The 19,385-nt window shown below is 39.7% G+C and overlaps 3 protein-coding genes and 2 non-coding genes across 6 annotated transcripts; 1 reads left to right on the forward strand and 4 right to left on the reverse strand.

Moving 5' to 3' along the window:
* Window positions 1–1,059: 1,059 nt before the first annotated feature.
* Window positions 1,060–2,000, reverse strand: LOC124336770 (trichohyalin-like). The gene is made up of 2 exons (XM_046790563.1): window positions 1,820–2,000; window positions 1,060–1,742 (listed from the first exon to the last, which is right to left on the reverse strand). The coding sequence occupies exons 1-2, from the start codon at window positions 1,998–2,000 to the stop codon at window positions 1,060–1,062; spliced, it is 864 nt and encodes a 287-aa protein (XP_046646519.1).
* Window positions 2,001–2,235: 235 nt separating this feature from the next.
* On the reverse strand, window positions 2,236–2,823 carry LOC124336771 (trichohyalin-like). Its single transcript, XM_046790564.1, has 2 exons — window positions 2,765–2,823; window positions 2,236–2,707 (listed from the first exon to the last, which is right to left on the reverse strand). The coding sequence occupies exons 1-2, from the start codon at window positions 2,821–2,823 to the stop codon at window positions 2,236–2,238; spliced, it is 531 nt and encodes a 176-aa protein (XP_046646520.1).
* Window positions 2,824–3,871: 1,048 nt separating this feature from the next.
* On the forward strand, window positions 3,872–3,953 carry Trnal-aag. Its single transcript has one exon. It is a non-coding gene; the product is annotated as a tRNA-Leu (tRNA).
* A 430-nt stretch (window positions 3,954–4,383) lies between these two features.
* Window positions 4,384–4,455, reverse strand: Trnap-cgg. Its single transcript has one exon. It is a non-coding gene; the product is annotated as a tRNA-Pro (tRNA).
* An 822-nt stretch (window positions 4,456–5,277) lies between these two features.
* Window positions 5,278–19,353, reverse strand: LOC124336803 (DNA-dependent protein kinase catalytic subunit-like). Of its 2 annotated transcripts, none has more exons than XM_046790605.1 (34): window positions 19,152–19,353; window positions 18,685–19,093; window positions 18,437–18,615; window positions 18,177–18,366; window positions 17,948–18,060; window positions 17,697–17,877; window positions 17,407–17,621; window positions 17,181–17,347; window positions 16,965–17,116; window positions 16,787–16,888; window positions 16,474–16,719; window positions 16,304–16,413; window positions 16,010–16,213; window positions 15,656–15,949; window positions 15,363–15,594; window positions 15,076–15,281; window positions 12,221–15,014; window positions 12,017–12,156; window positions 11,699–11,949; window positions 11,424–11,637; window positions 10,921–11,367; window positions 10,226–10,861; window positions 9,890–10,144; window positions 9,377–9,806; window positions 9,105–9,306; window positions 8,225–9,021; window positions 7,873–8,145; window positions 7,350–7,787; window positions 6,903–7,280; window positions 6,677–6,828; window positions 6,509–6,615; window positions 6,155–6,435; window positions 5,521–6,095; window positions 5,278–5,462 (listed from the first exon to the last, which is right to left on the reverse strand). In XM_046790605.1, exons 2-34 carry the CDS (start codon window positions 18,791–18,793, stop codon window positions 5,385–5,387), a joined length of 11,148 nt encoding a protein of 3,715 aa, XP_046646561.1. In that variant the 5' UTR covers window positions 18,794–19,093; window positions 19,152–19,353; the 3' UTR covers window positions 5,278–5,384. The 2 variants fall into 2 exon arrangements, with proteins under 2 accessions (XP_046646561.1, XP_046646562.1); XM_046790606.1 differs by having other exon boundaries at window positions 18,685–18,879; window positions 18,962–19,353.
* Window positions 19,354–19,385: the final 32 nt, after the last annotated feature.

Genomic DNA, 19,385 nt, shown 5'->3' on the forward strand with positions numbered 1-19,385 from the left:
CGTAAGAATCGACAAAATATTGCTGAGTGAGGGCACCACCGGCCAAAACGATATTGAAATCACCGCGGACTGACATGATCGAACTGTAGAACTCGGCTTGCGTCACTCTTGACCGTGGGCCTCTGTTCCTGTTCGGATGTTGATCATCGTTCTCGTCTGCTTCAGCTGGTTCCGGTTCTACATTTCGCTCATTTTCAATCTCAGCATTGCCATCTGCTGCGGCGACTTCTTCACGAATTAACACTCTGGGGTTGGGCCACAGGGGATCAATCTGCTCCTCTTCATCCTCTTCATCCTCTTCAACAATCATTGCCATTGCTGCTGCTTCATCTCTTTCCCTCCGACTGGTGGTGTTATAATTCATGTGAGCATGCCAACCATCTTCACCGTTGGGGAATATAGCAGAGGATAATACATCGGATCACACATGGGCTTTTGTGTGTCAATCTCGATGAATCGTCTGCCTCTGACGGGAATATAGAGATGGCCACGAATATCTCTGTTTAATGGTGGAGCTCCATCAGAGCTTTTGAATACTACTGCTATCTCGTGGACCGTCGGGCAGTTGTAGCGCCGCTGGTCGACATCTCTTCTATCACAAGTGATGATCATGACGACAGTGTAGTGAGGAAGATTTGTGGCCTGGCGTTGAACGTATTCTTCTTCAAGAACTTGGCGCATCATCTTGTAAACCAAGGCGTACGGATTCTTCTCTCGAAGCATAGCGTCCAATTCTTCCATCAATATTTTACAACAACCCGACATTGCCTGGATATTTGCCCTATAATCAGTGACCTGCGCCGAGTCCAAAATATACAGATCTGTATATCTGGGATTTGGAGTTGGACCAAGCTAAGTGATTTGATGGTAAATCTGTCCATGAACTCGATAGCAGTAGGGGCCTCGGTTTGGTGGTGGAGAAATATTGGCTCCAAGCGAAGCAAAAGCGTGAGCACTGTTGTAGTTTCGAATTTGCTTCATAAAATTGCTTGGACTTTGGATGCTGATTTTGCAAGAGACTGGCCAAGGGTTGCGGACATGGCTTTGGTGGTGGAATAATCACTTTTCCCTTTCCGCAGCATCGGTGTCCAACTTTTTATCTTTTGGCATCTCTTTTTCAAAGTGTTTGGCGTCACACTCAGCACAAATCTTAGTCAAATCTCTAATGTCAAGCAAATGAACTCGATCCTCTACAACAATGTCTTTGCAAGCTATCCGATGCGTTCGCGGATTTCCAGCACGGTTGCGATCAAGGTGCATCTCACGAAGAAAAGTTTCGCGTTCTGTGGTTTCGACGGGAACAAATTCGGCGTGTTGAAGCGCATTTCTTGCTCGCAGTTCTTCCTCTTCTCGCTCTCGTTGAAATTGATGTTCTCGCTGTAGCTCTGTTTGCAACCTATCCTTTTCACGCCTATCAGCTGTTTCTTCCTCATTTTCAGTCGCTCTATAATCAAACATAACTTCCATTTGCTGATTACGTCGTTCTGCGGTATCTTGCTCAGTTTCCTCGAAGAGATTTACTTGATGAAGGAATCTATCAGCGATAGCACGCTCCAATCTTTCTTCTCCTGTTTCTCTGCCACGTACAGCTTCCTGGCGTAACGACTGATCGCGAAGTCGAGCAAAATTATTTTCTTCAGTTTCTCTGTCGCGGACAGCATTTTGACGTAATAACTTATCTTGAAGTCGTGCCTGCTTTTCTAATTCAAGTTCTTTATTTCGCAATTTTTTTGCCGTATTGCCTGCGCTCGTTGTCTAACCCATTTTTCTGCCTCAGATTCCTCTTTCCGCAGAGAACGTTCCCGCAAGGCCTACTCACAAAGTCTTGAAGAATTCTCTGTTTCAGATTTCTCGTTCCGCAGAGATTTTGGCCTCAGTGCCTGATCTTGAAGTCTAGCTGATCTCTCTGCATCCGATTCCTCTTTCCGCAGAGAATTTTGCCGCAAGGCTTGTTCACGAAGTCTAGCAGATCTCTCTGCTTCAGATTCCTCGTTCCGCATAGATTTTTGCCTCAATGCCTGATCTTGAGTCTTGCTGATCTGTCTGTTTCCGATTCATCTCTCCGCAGATATTTCTCCCGCAATGCCTGGGCTTGTAACCTAGCTCGTTGTTCTTCAGAAGTTTCGCTGTCGTCAGCAGCTCTCTTTCTTGCCTGATGTTTTTGTCTTGCTGGACCCTCTGCCACAGCATCATTAGCAAGAACAACTCTTGGGCGATCACATGCAGGTCTCTGATTCATCGCTCGTAGAATAATTGCTGCTTCTTGTTGACGAAGAGCAGCTTGCGTGCTTGCCGCTCTGCCTCGGCTTGCAATCGAGCTCGAATTTCTTCATCTTGACGAAGATCTGCTTGCCGCTCCACCACGGCTAACAGTCGCGCACGATTTTCTTCTTCTTGACGAAAAACTGATTGCCGCTCCGCCTCGGCTAACAGTCGAGCACGATTTTCTTCTTCCGCTTGTTCCTGTCGAAGTAATTGTTGACGGATTCGCTGATCAAGCAGTCTAGCTTCATGTTCAACCTGAGTCTCGTTAGCACAGGTGACTCTTTTCCACTCAGCATAAAACCTCTGCCTCAACGCTCTCTCGTCAGGTGCCTCTGCCTGGCGGTCTTCCCTAGCCTTTTTCGCATTCAAATTTTTGGCAACCTGAACTTCTTCGGGATTGAGCCGACGTCGCTTCTCTTCACGACCGATCTTGGCCCTTTCCCTATTAGCCGCCAATCGCACTTCCTTTGCCTCCAGGTCTTCGTTGCTTCTTTTTTACCTAGCCTTCCTATTCTTCTCATCTTTTTCCTCTTGAGTTAATTCGCGACAAGGTGGCATTTTCAAATCAGCAAAATAACCCCTAATTTATCAAAAAAATTCGCTTCTATCAGTGGAGGACTTTTTTGGAGGGCTTTTGGAGGGCTTTACACCGCAAAATTTCAAAAAGCTTAAAATTAAACACAAATTCGAACGTAAGCCGTCGACAGCAACCGGTGCTCTATATCCCAGTGGTACAGCCCGGTTAAGGTTCACATCTGATAGACAAATACGCATCGCAGGTTAGCTCCTCTCCGGTTGTCGACTGTTCGTTTTACAATAACTGACCCCCAAAAATGTCAACAATTATGCAATTATTTTTCATTTACGCTCAACTTGATGCTGACTTGATCGGTATTTTAATCGCAATTGTGACTGTTAAAAGCCAAAATGCTAACCTCTATACCAAGACCAGCACAAATTGGCTGAAAACCATCGGACACCACAACTATTAAGTCTTTAGCAGGCCAAGAAAAACATGCTATGGACTTGAAATTGTTGGAATTCGGAAAGTACTTTACTTGAGCAATGAGTGTTATGATGCCGTAGGAAGTTAGAAGTAAGCTGGAACACATCTCTGAGCTTTGGTGCTTTGGGTGTTAGAGGCCCCAATGAATTAGGAAGATGAAATGAAGTGATGCGATGTGAAATGAAAGGAATCCATAAGTCGCTGGTTCAACTCCGGCTCAAAGGAAAGGATTGAGATTACATATTAAGTATATAAAAGACAACAGAAATAATACATAGTCATGCAGGTGTTATCGAGTGTTATAATGGTAAATCGTGTATGTACAATTGGGGTACGTATATCTACAGCGAAAAGTTGACTACCCCACCATGTAAATATGAAATGTATAGCACAAGAAGGGGAAGCAATTAGTGGCTAGTAATTACAGCCGGTAACAAACGGTGTTAGAAAATGTGTGTGGCTCATTGGTCTAGTGTTATGATTCTTGCTCTGGGTGTAAGAGTCCACGGGTTCAAATCCCGGATAAGCCTATACCATATTTCATTCTAGTAGTTAAACATGTTAAAGTATCATTTAGAGGCACATTAACATTGCAGAAGTGGTAGCGTGGCCGAGCGGTCCAAGGCGCTGGTTTAAGGCACCAGTCTCTTCCGGGGCATGGGTTCGAATCCCATCGCTGTCCACGTCAATTCTTCCCAACCTACTGCAGCGTTGCTAGGAATTGCTGACTGTGCACCCACGAATGTGTGGCCAAATGGATAAGGCGTCGAACTTCGGATTTGAATATTGCAAGTTCGAGTCCTGCTACGATCACTCGCATACGCTTTTTTGAGTATTTTGAAATGTGGGCGCGCGAATAGTTATAAACAAAAGATTCGCAAACCATTTGCAATTGCTACTGGTTGTAAGCCAAAGTACACATCAGAGTGAACACCCGAAGTGTGTATTCCCGTCTAATAGATTGGTCTAAGGAGTGGAATCAATGAATCCCCATCGTACGGACTCTATTCCCAATACAGCACTAAGGTGTGGGTATTCCTTAGTAATATTTCGAGCTCCTCACTTTATGGCGTATATAGTGGTAGGAATCCGTGCCGTATGTAAAGCAATTGGGGCCCATCCGGGAATTGAACCCGGGATCACTTACACCCGAAGCAAGTATCATACTACTAGACCAATGAGCCTTATTAGATATTCGTTAATCGAAAATTATTGTATTTTTAGAATTCAAAGTGTTGTATAATAATAAGCATGATTGACAGATATGGAGCGAGGGGTTCACCACTGGGGCTTTGGGTGTACGAAGCAAAAATATTTTGCTTAAAATTTGCATAATTTGCCCAAATTTTGCGTAATTTGCTTAAATTTTGCGTAATTTTTGCTTAATTTGCGTTTTTTTGCGTAAATTTTTTTACTCCTAAATTTGCGTTTTTTTCCGTATATTTTGCTTAATTTGCTATTTTTTGCGTAATTGGCTTATTTTTTGCGTATTTGCTTCATTTGCACATTTTTTTCGTAATTTATTGCGTATTTTTTCGCGTTTTTACATTTCCGTACTCTTGGCACAAATTTTTGATTTAGTTTCATTAGTGAAACTTGTTGAAACTTAAAATTAGCTTTCAATTGAATTTTATTTAATTTCCTTAGTTTTTGTACATTTTGCTTAAAATTTGCTAAATATTTGCGTATTTTTGCAAGAAATTTGCGTATTTTTGCTTAATTTGCGTGACTTTTGCTTTTTTTTGCTTAAATTTGCTATCTTTACTTAAAATTTGCGTGTTTTGCTAAAATTTGTGTATTTTGCTTAAAATTTGCTAAAAATTAACCTCTTTCGGGCAAGGTGTACGAAAAGTTTTTTAGTGGTGAACCCCTCGATATGGAGTTTAAAAAAAGTTTCTTCTTTTCTCTTCGTTTTAGACCGAAACAATACAAAGAAGTTTTCTCTTCTCTAAGACCGAAACAATACAAAGAAGTTTAACGTTTTTAATTAATAATTACACATTGAACATGGTTACTAAATTTTATTTGGGTTTTTGTTCCCCCTTTTAGTATTAAACAAAACAGTAGTAAACGTGTTAGACAAATTTAACTTATTAATCAAAATTTTAGGATTTCACATCCATGGCTCCCAACCCGAGAACATTCGGCATAAGCATGCAGGATCTGTAGACTGCTCAATCAAACACTCAACCTGGATTTAAATAGATTCATTAGGTTATATTGTATGCAAGAACTGAAAAACTTCATACCTGCTGGTCCGAGGAAAGTCCCTGTTTTGGCATGTTTACTCGAAGGCCTTTTGTATTTTCTATTTTTCTTTTATTGACAACGGAATCCGATTTGGTTTCAACAGCAGTAGGGCAATCAGTTCCTTGAACTACAGAAACTACCAGAGGTAGAAGCTTTCGTCCTTCCGTCGTTGAGAAAATTTTGTTCTTTTCCAGATCATCACAGGTGATTTTAGATGGGTGAAACCCATTCAACAAATTTTCTGTTCTAAGAAGAAATTCTACCGGTGCCCATACTGCTGAATTATTTTCCAATTTTTTGGTTTGAGAACGCTTGGCCATTGTTTCAGCATGTTTTAACCAGTCAAGAGTCGGTTCGGTAACAAAAACAGATAATGCCGCCATAATCGAACCCGATTCTTCCTTGGCAACACGTAAAGTGTGAATCATACTTTCACGAATGCAACCATTGAGGCCAAGACCTGGTATTAAGAACTGGAACTGTGTTGTCAATCGACACGGTACGACTTCTGGCACAGGAAGTTGGTTTGTGCCCATACCGAAAGCCATGCCATAATCAATACTGATTACATCACCTTTAAACAATTATGGTTTTAAAAAATAACGATACAAGTTTTCCACGATGTATACATACCGGTTCTTGTGGAGACAAGGAAATTTGAAAGGTGACGATCCCCCACCCCCAGAGTCCACAGAGCTGAACACAGGGTACCGTGTGACGCTGCTAATCGATTTCGCAGATAAAAATAAGCTTCTGGTGATTGGCAAAGTTTCTTCAAAGCACCTCTGAGACCATAACGATAACTGCGATGAGCCAATTTGAAGTAGTTGTCCATTAACTTGTCTTGCGGAGTGTTCATTACATAGTTTACACTTTCTGATCGCCATATGTTATAGATTGGGTCTTCTTTAATGCTGAATGAAATGCAAATCAATTTTATTTCTAAGCTATTTCATTCGATTGGTAAATTATTTATATGTTTTATACGCTATTGAAGAAGAACGATACTCCAAATCCGTTTCCAAGAAGGCTTTCAAAGTTAGGGTGTCTGTTAACCACTGAAATATTCCACAGGAATTAGTAATGGGAATCACCTGCTCATTAAAAGGATTGTTTCAGATTGGTTAAGAAATCATATATTGATAGAAATTATACCTGAAAAGTTCGAATGCGCAGACTTCGTTTTTTACTCTCAACATCCCTCATAAGGACAACGTCAATTGCATTAAGTAATTGAATGATTCTCTCATCTTGTCTCACATCCTCCCCATGTTTCACAAGGACTGGATATTCTACCGCGCCATTCACTAAAATGTCAGTATATATACATAGCTGGAATGTAGAAGCTTACAAAATTAAAATTGTGTTTCATCTTACAAACCTACGAATGTCAATCGCGCAGGAAATTGTTTCGAGTTTAAATATTCAATTTTATCTCTAAATGCTTCCACCTTGAGAGTGTTTCCTTTAAATCCGGGAAGCTCTAATAACCCGTTTGAGAAGCTGCCTCCTGGGCGATAATTAGCCAACCAAGGGGAATAGTCTTTAAGGCTTCTAAGACCAGAAAAAGTTTGCTTTTTAAACGAGTGCAATAAGTTGCTAAGTTCACTGAGTCGTCCAGTCTTAAAAGCCTCCTGAAATTTTGACGTGTACATCACACTAAACGAATGATGAACATGGCCGTGTGATGAAGTCGCTGTTGGCGGGGACAAGTTCAAATACATGGAATTAAAGAGCTCAAAGTCTTTCATCCTAGTTTCTGCGGTCAAAAATATAGATTATTTAACTGGAAGCCATTTCTTGTATAACCACATAGTACAAAGAATACCTGAATTTAATAAATCATGAGCTGCTCTTTCTGGAGGTTTCAGATAGTCAATACTTTTCAAAAACATTTTCCATGTTGAATATTCAGCCGTCAAGTTTGCTTCGAGTTTGCGAGTTTCATACATGTTCAGCACTTCCTGACTATAAGTGGACCGAGTGATGCCAAAAGGTAGTTTTACGTGGACAGGATATCGCTCTGATATGTCTAGAAGTAATTTTGCAATTGCCGACGACAAAGCGAAATATGAGACAAGTTGATTAACCCAAGGCAGGAACATGGAAGTTGGGACGTTTGAGCGCGAACTCTGGAATACATCCGCAGCTGAACTGTTGTCTTTAACGGCTAAGATGACTAGGGGAAATAGAGCCTGGCCATCAACTGATCCATAGCGCATAGAAGCAAGAACTGATCGTGTAAATCCAATGTTATAATCTTCATCTGTAAAAAGAAAAACATTTGTTCTCGTTAAACTGTAACTAAAAATATTCGATTATTTTAAATTATGAGAGAAAATATACAATACCCGACATTGTGGTTTTCCATTTGTAAAAATATTTAGCCAAATTTAGATAGGCTTCTGACATGTTAGCTGCAACACATTCAATTTCAGCGAGTTTTGTCTGGCGTTCAGCATGTTGCAACCCTTCCCTAATGATTTCTTTAGGTTGAACATTCCACAACTCTGTCAGTTTAGCCTGCTTGGTAATCAAATCCTGAGGCTGCATGTTGTTTACTACTTGAAATACTTGAGCACATAGAAATGCTTCAAATCTTTCAAGGTCGAGTTTCCATAAAACTAAATAATAATGTGCTTTGCTTATTTTCATTACAGTTTACCATTTTTAACAATAATTTAGATTTTAAGCAATAATTACCTTCTTCCGAGGAACTGCTAGTCGTAGTTACAGCGACACGGTTGATGGTTTCCTTTGCAGAGATTAATCCGCATAATTTAGTCAATTCAATGTCGGATCTCAATGCTTCCATGGCCAGAACTTTGCTCTGCATCAAATAACGAAGAGACATAATTGCTGGATCGTGGACATCAACAGCTCCATCAACAAGTTTTCGAGCTAGTCCAACGTTCTTCTGTTCTATGGCAATCGAAGCCAGTTGTAGACGCAGTGAATTAACCGATGCCACATTACTTTTCGTCTTGTCACACTTAGTAAAAAAGGTTCTCAGAGCCAAGATAGAATCCCAGACGACGACGTTGTCACCCGTATGTGGAAGACTCAGATTTTTCGGGATATCAGACTGATGTAAGAACGTTTCAATCTCAGTGATGATGCAGACGTGTTGGAGGAGGTTTTGTCGGCCGCCAAAATTCAAGGCAGACAGCTGACAGTAACGAGAAATGAATTCATCTGTGGCCTTAGAAATGCAGGTTATGGCCCGATCTCTATTTCCATTCCGCAAAGCCAATGCAGCCAAGTCGGTTAAAAGCATGGGATCAACGGAAGGCAGATGAACGCTGTCTAGTTCTTTGATTTTGTGGCCGGCGGGAAAGTTTTTTAAGGAATTTCGAACGCGGGATCGGATATTCCATGGCTCCGTTTTCGGTTTGAGGCGACTAATCTCGTCCCACCTGCCGAGTTCCTCGAGACATTTGAATCCATATTCGCGACAAAACATAATCTCAGGTGAGGGTGATACATCACCTAATGTTTGACTGTAGGGAAACAACGAACTTTAGAATACTAATTCATTTACAAAAAAAAAAAAAAAACCTAAAATCAATAAGCAAAATTATACCTATAATACTGAAAGGCTTTGTTCCAGTCATTCTTTGATTCACTTTCAATGGCTTTCTTAGTTGAATTGTTGCAGCCAGTTAGATAGGTCACTACGGCCCTCACGTTGTCCACATCTTGGATATCTCCGTACAAGTCCGCTACATGGAACCAGCTACTGCTTTCGTGTTTCACCTTCTCAAGTCTAGGTTTCTTACTTTGTTCTAAATGGATGAGTACTATCGTCAAGACTGGGCCGATCCGAAAACAAAACAATACTGAAATTGTACTTACCTAAAACTAAGCAATCAGGCAAACAGGACTCTATGACCAAAATGCCCAACGATTGCAGGTGACTTGCTTTAATTGATTGAGCTAACTTTTCAATATCCGTAGCAACATCAACCGAGTTGGTCCAAAAATATTCCATGATGGCAGCTAACAAGTTGGAGTTGCTGCTGCGCGGCTGGTGACGCTCCACGATCGACTCGAGAGCGGTATTTAGTTGTAATGCGAATTCACTATCATCCCCTTGAATTTCCTTTATTTGTTTCCGAAAAGCGGAAAGAAGATGGCAAAACAAGGCTTTAGCTAATGCAGCATCATTTAGAGCCACTGCGCATAGCGGTGCGATTAGCGAAGATGGCGGTATTTGAATATCAGGTAGTTCGCCTATACGATACTTGCGATAAAGCGTAGGTGGACTAGAAGTAGAAGTTTCTCGCTGTGGAAAAAAAAATAAAAGTATGAAGCTGTGTGGTACAGAATGGTATACTATAAAAACACAAAAAAGATCCCATTACGTACCTTGCTTTTCGACCGATTTTCATAGCTCAATTTAACGGGTGGCGGGCCTGTTGCAGTGAATCTTTTCCACGATTTTAACGGACTTTTAAAAGTTTCGTTCACAGGGTTTGGCAATGATGTTTTCTTCCCCTCCATTTGAGACGTAACAGAAGGTTTTGCTGATTGTGTTTCAGCCATCAGCCAATTGGCAGGTGAGGGAGTAGGGAGAAAGGTAGCGCGGCTTGATACGCTTTGTGTTGCGCGAAGAAATCCAGGCTAAAGCAGAAACGGAAAATAATGTGATTACATTCGGAGAAGCAATAATACACAAATACATTCGATTGTTATTGAATTTACTTGAATTGATCCGTAAGAGAAACTACGCCCGAAATTATTCCACGAAGGCCGCTGGGAGAGAGATTGTGAACTTAGAGAAGCCAGATCCAATAGCTGGAACGGGATATCGTCCAAAGGTTGATCGAAGATAGATTCTCTATATATATGACTATGAGTAGTACGCTCGAGGAGAAAATGCAAACTGTACGGCAAGAAATAATCTTCTGGTCCAGGAGAATAAAAATCCGTCACATAAACTAGGAGGCGATCCATGGTTGAATTAGGAAGTTTCTCAGCAAGAAAGTTTTGCATGTTGACGGCGAGTTCCTTATTTTCATCGGTGCAAGCGCGTAAAATCGCTTGGGCAAATTCAGGGTCACGAGGGTCACTTAAATCAAACGCTTTTTTGAAGACTTCGTAGAGACGTGAACGACACTGGACATTTTCGTGACGCGACAACCGAATCAGCGTTGGCCACAGCGGTTTCCATTCATTAATTTCAAGGCGAGGGATAAGATCTTTCACCAGCGATAGGACAGGACACAATTCAGCAGAGTTAGACCCTTTCAAAACGGATTCGATTGTTTTAAACCCTATTTCTTTCCAAGGGTCTTCCATGTAATGCCATGATATGGCCAAGATTTCTAGACAATTGGCCTAACATAAAGGAAAGTTAGAAAATTAGAATATGGCGATGTTAAAAATTGTTTTCCTACCCTTAGGGTTCCATAAATACTTCCGAATAGTGAGAGGTTGAAGCCAGCGAATTGGGAGAGGACAGGACGGTATCGAATAGCCACCTCAAACAAAAGATCGACAAAAACATCATCCTTGTTCTTGTTGTGCCACATTTGAAGTGCTTCACAAACAAGTTTTTCAAAATCTTTGTCGGTCTCTCGAGAAAGAATGGATCCGCAGAGGGCAGCACAAGACCGACTCAAATCCCGCTTTTCATCAAGTTTCAAAAAGTTTGCCAAGCGTTGTTTGAAACGGGAATTTTGTTCATGATTCTTTGGAAAAAATCCATGCACAACAATGACATCCAAAATTTGCAAACCCAATTTTGCCTTTTTTTTGTCGGACGACAGCAATTCTTCCACAATTTCATATGGAATGCTTAGGGAGATTTTGTCCCACACGCAAAAAATAGCTGCAAGCATTTCCTATGTAAAGTTTTCTGTCAAAATGTGATCTTTTCTGACGTAAAAATATAACTTACCATATTATCTCGTAATATTTCTGAATTTGCATTATACATGTTTTTCAGGATGAATTGTAGTACATTTGAAGCCGCTTGAGCGAACTCTACATCGTCAACAGAGGGTGGTTTATCTTTCGACCACTCGAGCATGACGTCAAGACCTTCACGGAATAGACTGTTGAGTGGTTCACCGCCAATCTTCCGTAAAAATGCAATTAGTAACGATTTGTACCTTAAAGGGGAAACAATATGTTTTACCACAATTATAATAACTAGAAACAGGATTTTTGTACCAGAATTTCGCGTATGGCTGGAATATAGATTTCAAATTTATGACAAGTCGAACGATGAATAGAACGACGTTTGTATGAGCAGATGGATTAAGTAAAGTTTCTCGCAAACTATTCATCCATTCCGGTTCAGAGTCAGCTAGAACAGTTTGTTTGGCATAAAATTTTTCTAGAAAATTTACGAGTAAACCCATGCAGGGATGTTTGTTTAGGTCATCTAATGTGAGATACATTAAGGATGAAGATGCTTCTTCCTAAAAAAAAGTTGAAGGAAATTAAATATTAGAATCGTAAAGCAAAGTAGAGCCAATTATTATTTACATTTGTTGATGACAATACCGATGCATTTCGACTATCATCATAGCTCCCAAAATCCGTCGATAAAGACGCCTGGTTGAAATCAAATCGATACACATCCTCACTGAGGCTTGATCCGAAAAGAAATTGAGATGGAATGTATCCTAACGTTTTCAAATGTAATGTTCTTGTTAGTTAGTGATATTTTGGAGATGGAAAATATTTTACCTTTATTTGGCCGATTTTCAGCTGAAACGGCAGGAATGTAAACAAGGAATCTTTTACGATGACGCTCCACTTCGACCGTCAGGTTGTATTTTTTAATTGTACCAACCACGGCATTCCAAATTGCCATTTTCTGACTCATTGGTTTGAAAATCAATCGATACACACGTACTTCGTCTAATGATGGGGTTATCAATGCAATTGCTAGCATTAGTTTGAAAGCAAATCTCTCCAAATTCTCAAACGTTTCCACTTCATTATTATTCCCTGGGACAACGATTTTTTGAATATTTAATACAAATTGCATTAAACATTTGATAAGACCCTTGCTGTCGCCTGATGGCTGTTGTGCTTTTTTCAAGGCACAGAAATTGGCGTTTAGGTGGTTAGAAAGTCGTTGATAGTCGACACGAACGAGAGCAACCGCAAGAAGTGCACACAAAGCTGATTTTTGAATGAACAATTCGGCTCCAGTGCCCTTGTTGTCATACATTTGGAGGACATCCGGTAGTAAACCATTCAGATGATCTTCGACAACTGAAATCGGAAGCGCCGTCAATAGTGGCACGTAAAGCATTTCTATCTCATCAATTCTAGTCTTGGGATTAATCGCCCGCATTTTAGCATGCTGATAGAGTTTGGTCAATGCTTGGTTCAATGAATGTCCGCAGGTACTTTTGGCCCAATCTTCGTTTTGCACCGATTCCATGAACGCCGGAACACAAGAGTGGCGAGGCTCTAACGCAAACACATCGACGAGAAAGTGGAAAACTACCGGGACTCGTATTATCCCGATCATCCGGTTAACGATGGAATAGTAAGTGGTCTTGTCTGAATTTTTATCCAATCCTGTGGTCTTGCTGGGAAAATTATGCGTAAAAAAATTTTGCAATGAGGAAGTTAGACTCTTTTCTTCACACTCGGAGCAATTGGTGATAAAAATATTTAGCAACTGCACCAGTTCACTCGCAAAATTGACGTCAGTACTGGGGTTCCAACAACTGATGATCCAGCGCTTAACATCGCTATTCCGACCAACTACATCAATGTCAATGATTGCAATACAGTTAACAATCGACTGAAGATGACATTTTTGGCGGTAATCTTCTGCATGTCGCTCTAACACACTCCAGGAATGCAACACATTTTGAACGATCCACTTTTTCTTCGAGAGCTCCTGGGATTGATGGGCTACTTGTAGAAGTTCCAAAAGTAAAGTCCACTGTTGAGGGTCGCCGTTGCCTATTTGGGGGAGAAACGGCTGCATACTTTGAAGTTGACGGACAACGACTGGAAGCACCGATTTTCCAAGTTTCGTACAAAGATACTGTCCATACGTAACAGCAGAGTTCGGAATATTTGCAGAATTTCTGAATTCATTGACTAGAATTTCAATGTTGAGTCCCAGTAAGAGTGCCAATTCCATCAGCATCGAGGATGACTTCAATCGGACGGAAAAAGAGTCGGATCCCGTATTAATTTGACTTCTGTTTAGCAATGCTTCGTCATTGTTAACGATGTTGTCGACGGCCATTTTCAAAAGAGCAGTCGGAGATTTGCAGTAGGAAACGTTAGCACCCATGCACCCGCTGGTGGCGATTAGGACAAACCCTCGAACAATATCCAAACTATGTCTTTCAGCAAAATCAAAACGATCCAGTTGAAATTCAGTTAAAACGGAAAGGATGGCTTCATTATGTTGGCTCAACAACGGAAAGAGTTGAGTCTCCAAACATGTGTAGAGTTGTTGTCTTGATGCTGCAGTATGAACAGAGAATCCCAATCTCGACGGGAAGAGGGAGGCACGGACCAATGTTTTAACATGAAGAAACCTGCAGTTCTGTGACTTTGGTAAATATTCAGTTAGAAAACCTATCCACGCCATGAAGCTTTCGGGGATCCTGCCATCATTTAATGGAACTTCCGTATCAGAGGATTTTTCTTCAAGTTTTCTCTCGAGGTTTCCGACGAAGACTTCAAGTTGCATTAAACTGTTGGCGTCGGTATCGCATTTGCTCGTTTCGATAACATCAAGCCGAAGTAGGATGCGGTATACATCAAGACGAGCTGAGAATGGGAACTTGCAAGGAAGGAGATTTTCTAATGGCCGTCTAGACAGGAATTGTGTTACCACTTCGGTAAGCGATTGAGGACGAGCTAGAATTTCACACAGTTCTACGCAGATGTGCCGACAATGCTGCTGCGATCCAAAAATGTGTTCCAACAAAATTTCAAGAAGCTCAGATAGGGTTCCTTGGATCATGAATGGGGCAACTCGTCGTCGAGCATCAGGTTTTTCAAAGAGACTTCTGTTTAAGATCACCGTTCGCATTAGGTTGTAGAGGACCTTTTTTGATTCATGTACAGTTCCCAATGAAGACGCGTCTTGTTCCGCGAGCGACAGACAAAGGACAAAATGAGTCAAAAGATCCAATGTGTAGATGGATGTAAGCGGTTCATATTCCCGCATAACGCGATAGAGCTTGTTTACTACGATTGCTGCACCTAACCTGTGATGCGGCGATGGATGGGTAGCTGAAGCGCGCAGTTTCTGGAAGATAAAATCTGGTACGGCAGGGTCTTCCCAAAGAATTTCATCGCTGCTTTGTTTGACAGTCCATTTCAGGAATTCTAACAAACAATCGCAAGCAAGATCACGCACTAAAGATGTGTCAAGGCCGCTGCAAGCAGATTCCATTAACTGCTCCAACAAAGCAACTGTTTCGGCTCCCAAAACAGTTCGACGTCCGTTCGACTTGTTTTGACAGAAAGTTGGACGGGAAAACCAATGCACTAACTGAAATCAAATGCGAATTCTGTCAGAAAACAAAATTTTGATAAAAAAAAATTTACAGTACTTGGAATAGAAGACTATGGAAGAGTTGACGGATGACTTCATCAGAATCTACGGCCAAGTGCAATATCACTGGAAATGATTTTGAATACAAAGGAGTAAGTGGATAATGCAGTTGAATTTCTTCGGTACGACGTGAGATTGTTCCAGTTAAGAATAGGATTGATGCGTGAAGGAACTCGCAAGCCGCCATTCGTGTTTCCGACTCACCTAATTGATCAGGATATCAAACAGGTTAAAACAAAATTGTAAACATGGAATAGAAAATAAAATTATGTTTTCTTATTTTACTCGTATGCTGTACTAGATGAAGTATACGTGGAAGAAACGCATCTAGTTGAATGACGGGCTTCATATCGGACAGCGGAAGTCCGAATTCTAAGTGGCCACTGATTTGCCATCCAGTAGCTGAATGAGCAATTACGTGGTCTTCGTTTTGATGAACCAAACGGCTGCATTTCGGTCCCATACGGCCAAGTAATTTTACAATCCTACGCTGAATGTTTGCCCAAGCTTCTCGATCCTATGAAAAGAATATATCGTACCAAAGAGGAAGAAAATTCCTAAACTTATTTCATGAATACAATAGTAGGCGTTGCGTTTGCTTTGGATCGATTTAATCGTTTTCCGCTAATAAAGGGCACTTCCTTGGTAAATTTTTCCACACTACTCAAATAAGGTTCGAGAAAAGGTAGAATTTCCTCCATTATGGGATCGATGCAGGAAAAGGATAATGCTGTTTGCCAATGTTCTAATGCGTTCAACGGCCATTCAGCCATAGGCGGATATGTCAGACCAATCTTTAAGGCTGAAGCTAAAGCACCGGTGACTGAACTACTGAGCGAGGTCACCAACCACGCAGGACTTGATAAAACAGCCTACAGCAATTTTTCAAATAAATGAAAGAAAACAATCAAAAATAAAAATTTAGCTTTTACCTGAACGGCAGAGACAAGGACATCATCTGAAAGTTGCGCTAGACGATTAATTAGGCTAGACATGTACAATTCATAGGTGGGGTGATGAATAACGGGTAAATCTTGCCCTATAATAGACAACACCAATGCCAAAACACGGTACAGTCCCGGAACTAATGGAAATTTCGTTGACAATTCAACAACTTCTCTGCCGAATGGAATAAGCTAATAAAATTAATAAAAAAAACACAACAATAAATAATAATAATTAATAAAGTAAGATGAAAAATAATAATTGATTTCACTAGCACTTACCAAATCTTGCAATCTTTTCCTTGGTTCAATAACCTTCAATAAATCCTCGAGTAAATCAGCAAGGTTGTGGAATAGTTGCCAATCTGCAGGATTTCGTGGACTACTTTCAGCTTTAATCAAGAAATAAAACTTTAATTGTAATGAATGAACGTAAACGTAGTAACAAATACTTTTTTCTCCGTCTACCGTTGAATCTTCCATCTCATTTACTGAGAAATTTAGACGGCTGATTATTGTGGAAATGGCAGTAACCAACTGCCCATCTAGTACTTCAGAAACTCGAACACGGTCCTCCAGACTAAATGGAAGATCCGTCTGGCACGAGAAATTCATAATTGTAATCCAAAGAGAGGCATACTTCTTTATACTGTCAGAATCAAGTTCTGGTCGGGTAGAACGAATTAAACTTTGAATCACTAGAACAAAAAAAAAAGATACATACAAATATATATAACAGTAGCCTATTAGTATTTAATAACATACCAACTTCCCTCACAAAAGCAGAAAAATTAATAGGGTTCTGTACAGCAGCATGAACACCAACTAAAAACACGGCAACTGATCGACCACATCTATTTCGTTCAGCTTCAGGAGTCAGTTGTTGTTCGATTAAACGTGTTGATTAAATATGTTAGAAAAAAGGAATACTTCAATTTAGTACCTATATCCAAATAGCGCGAGAAAAGATGGACAAGCATTTTCTGTAGCTGCTGTGTTCTTTCAATTCCTACGGGGGTAGCATAGCGCATGAGAACAAGTCCAAGGGATTCAAGGCAAATAGGAAAAAGATCCAAGCTCTTTGAAGTATCCTCCCTGCAGAATTTATTAAATTGTTAGTTTTAAGATGGAATTTTAATTGATCAAAAGGCCTGCATACTGGATACAAATAAACGATGTCTTATTGAGTAGATACTCAAAAATGTGTGATACATTCTTTCCAGAAACCAAGAAGCTACACTCGCCCAAGGCTTTAAGGCCAACACATTTGAGCTGGAGGGAAGCCTGATCAGATTCCAAAATCTCTATCACATTCTTCATGAAAAACTAAGAAGATAAATTTTAAACAGAAGAAAATATACATTATTACACATGAAAATGAAAACCTCGAGTATTGATGATTTGTGTGTAGCATCTGATTCAATCTTCAAAATTTTTACGCTTTCGTCAATAAACTTCCCAAGTGCTTTCAGACCACTTTCAAGAATATCTGTTTTTTCGCGCAAAGCATAAGATTTCAAGTTATCGAACCAGGATTTGTATTGCTTTAGCAGCAAGTTATTGAAGAGAGATGCGTGTTCTTCCAGCATGTTCAATGCGGCTGTGCATAAAAAACAAAAACCAAAAATAAATAGTTCAGACAAAATAATAAAAAACCAAATGTTAATATAACCACCTCTTTTGGTATGAACTCTCTTATCGACCAGTAAAAATTTCGTGAGAAGCATCAATAAGTAACTATGAATTTTTTCCCTACATTTTTGGTCAACGATTGAATTAAATGAATGGAGAAATCCTGTAAGAGCTTCAATACAGCCTGCTACACGTTTATCTTTGAAATCATGCTGCCTTTTCACCTTTAAAGAAAGAAAAAGAAAAATTATTTGATTTTACAGAACGTAATTATTTACGTTAATGTTTAGTTACCTCCTTTTCAAGTTCATAAAGGAGTTGGTTAATGATGCGACTGGCCTTTTCCTTCAGTGTACTAGGAAAGTACTGGGCCAGTCTGCCTAGGAGTACTAGGAAATTCATTTTCGCTAAAGTAAAACATAAATATTATAAATAACCATAGAAATACATATCTATGCATACACAGTAATACAATCTGCATAACAAACAGGGTAATTATACAATAGTCTTTTTAATTAATCACCTTTGCTTGAACTATCATCAGAAGATGTAGCCATTTTTTCAAAAAGCATATTAGAAAGGGCTGGCAAATTCAGTTCTTCTAATATTTCTGTTGGTGAAGTTTGAGCAGTAATAACAACTTGGCAAAGAACAAAATAACAAGCTCCTCGTATCTTAGAATTTTTGGAGTTCATGTACATCAATGCTAAATTCTTAAGGTAAATGAAAGTTATACTATTAGGTTTTTACACATAGCTAGGTAATATTAATTATTTTCCATACTTTAATAACCACTAAATGGTTGCTCATGGATTCTCCAAATTTTTCCAGTAAATCACCCAAAATTGACAGGGCACAATTTATTATTTCTGCAAAGTTGTCATCCTTTTTAGAATCTCTGAACTTGGACAACAAGGAAATTAATCCAATTTCTTTGTTTAGTAAAGCCGAGACAACAGAATCTTTAGAAAAAATACAATGTAAATGAATTGATTAACATGTTTTTGATGGGACCAATATTTGAAACCTACTGTCTTTGGTTTTGGATACAACATCTTTAATATCCTTGATTTGCTCCAGCATATCGCTGCACGTTCCAGAATGCATCTGAAATAGATAACCTTCCAATACGCTGTCCATTTTATATTCCTCGATGTTACCGACAACCGGACACTTTTAAAAGGCCAACTTCTTCTCGATTATTCGCAATTTTTACGACTTTAAAACTTTAATCATACATATTTAAATGTTAAGACAAGTTTTCAATTGTAGTGGTTCTTCAAAATTTTGCGATCAACGTTAACTCACGTAGGTTATAGGCCTAAGTGATGTTTTCATCCCTCCCGGGTTATGATGATTCGGCTGCTAGAATTGTGCTTTTGCGTAGGCATATTTGCCATGACTGATAGTTAGGCGTAATACATATTTGTAAAATATTCGCTATCATGGTTTTAAAATATCATTACGTTACTTTAAAAATATTTAAAAAAATTATTACCAACTCATTCCTCAAATGGGCTAAAGGATTCAACTTTTTTGGAAATGAATAAATGTAGGCTATTTTCTGAAAACAAAAAAAAAATCCAATGTATGATTATAATGCGAATAAAAATCAAGAAAAAATAATAATAATAAAAAATCTAAATTATTTTCCCTTCAGAAGATCCCGTTCTAGCTGACAGGCTAGGCTAGTCACCAAGTTACCTATGGTGTTTGGTGAATGGTGATTGCC

Source organism: Daphnia pulicaria, chromosome 4 (assembly GCF_021234035.1).
Source record: "Daphnia pulicaria isolate SC F1-1A chromosome 4, SC_F0-13Bv2, whole genome shotgun sequence".
NCBI lineage: Eukaryota > Metazoa > Arthropoda > Branchiopoda > Diplostraca > Daphniidae > Daphnia > Daphnia pulicaria.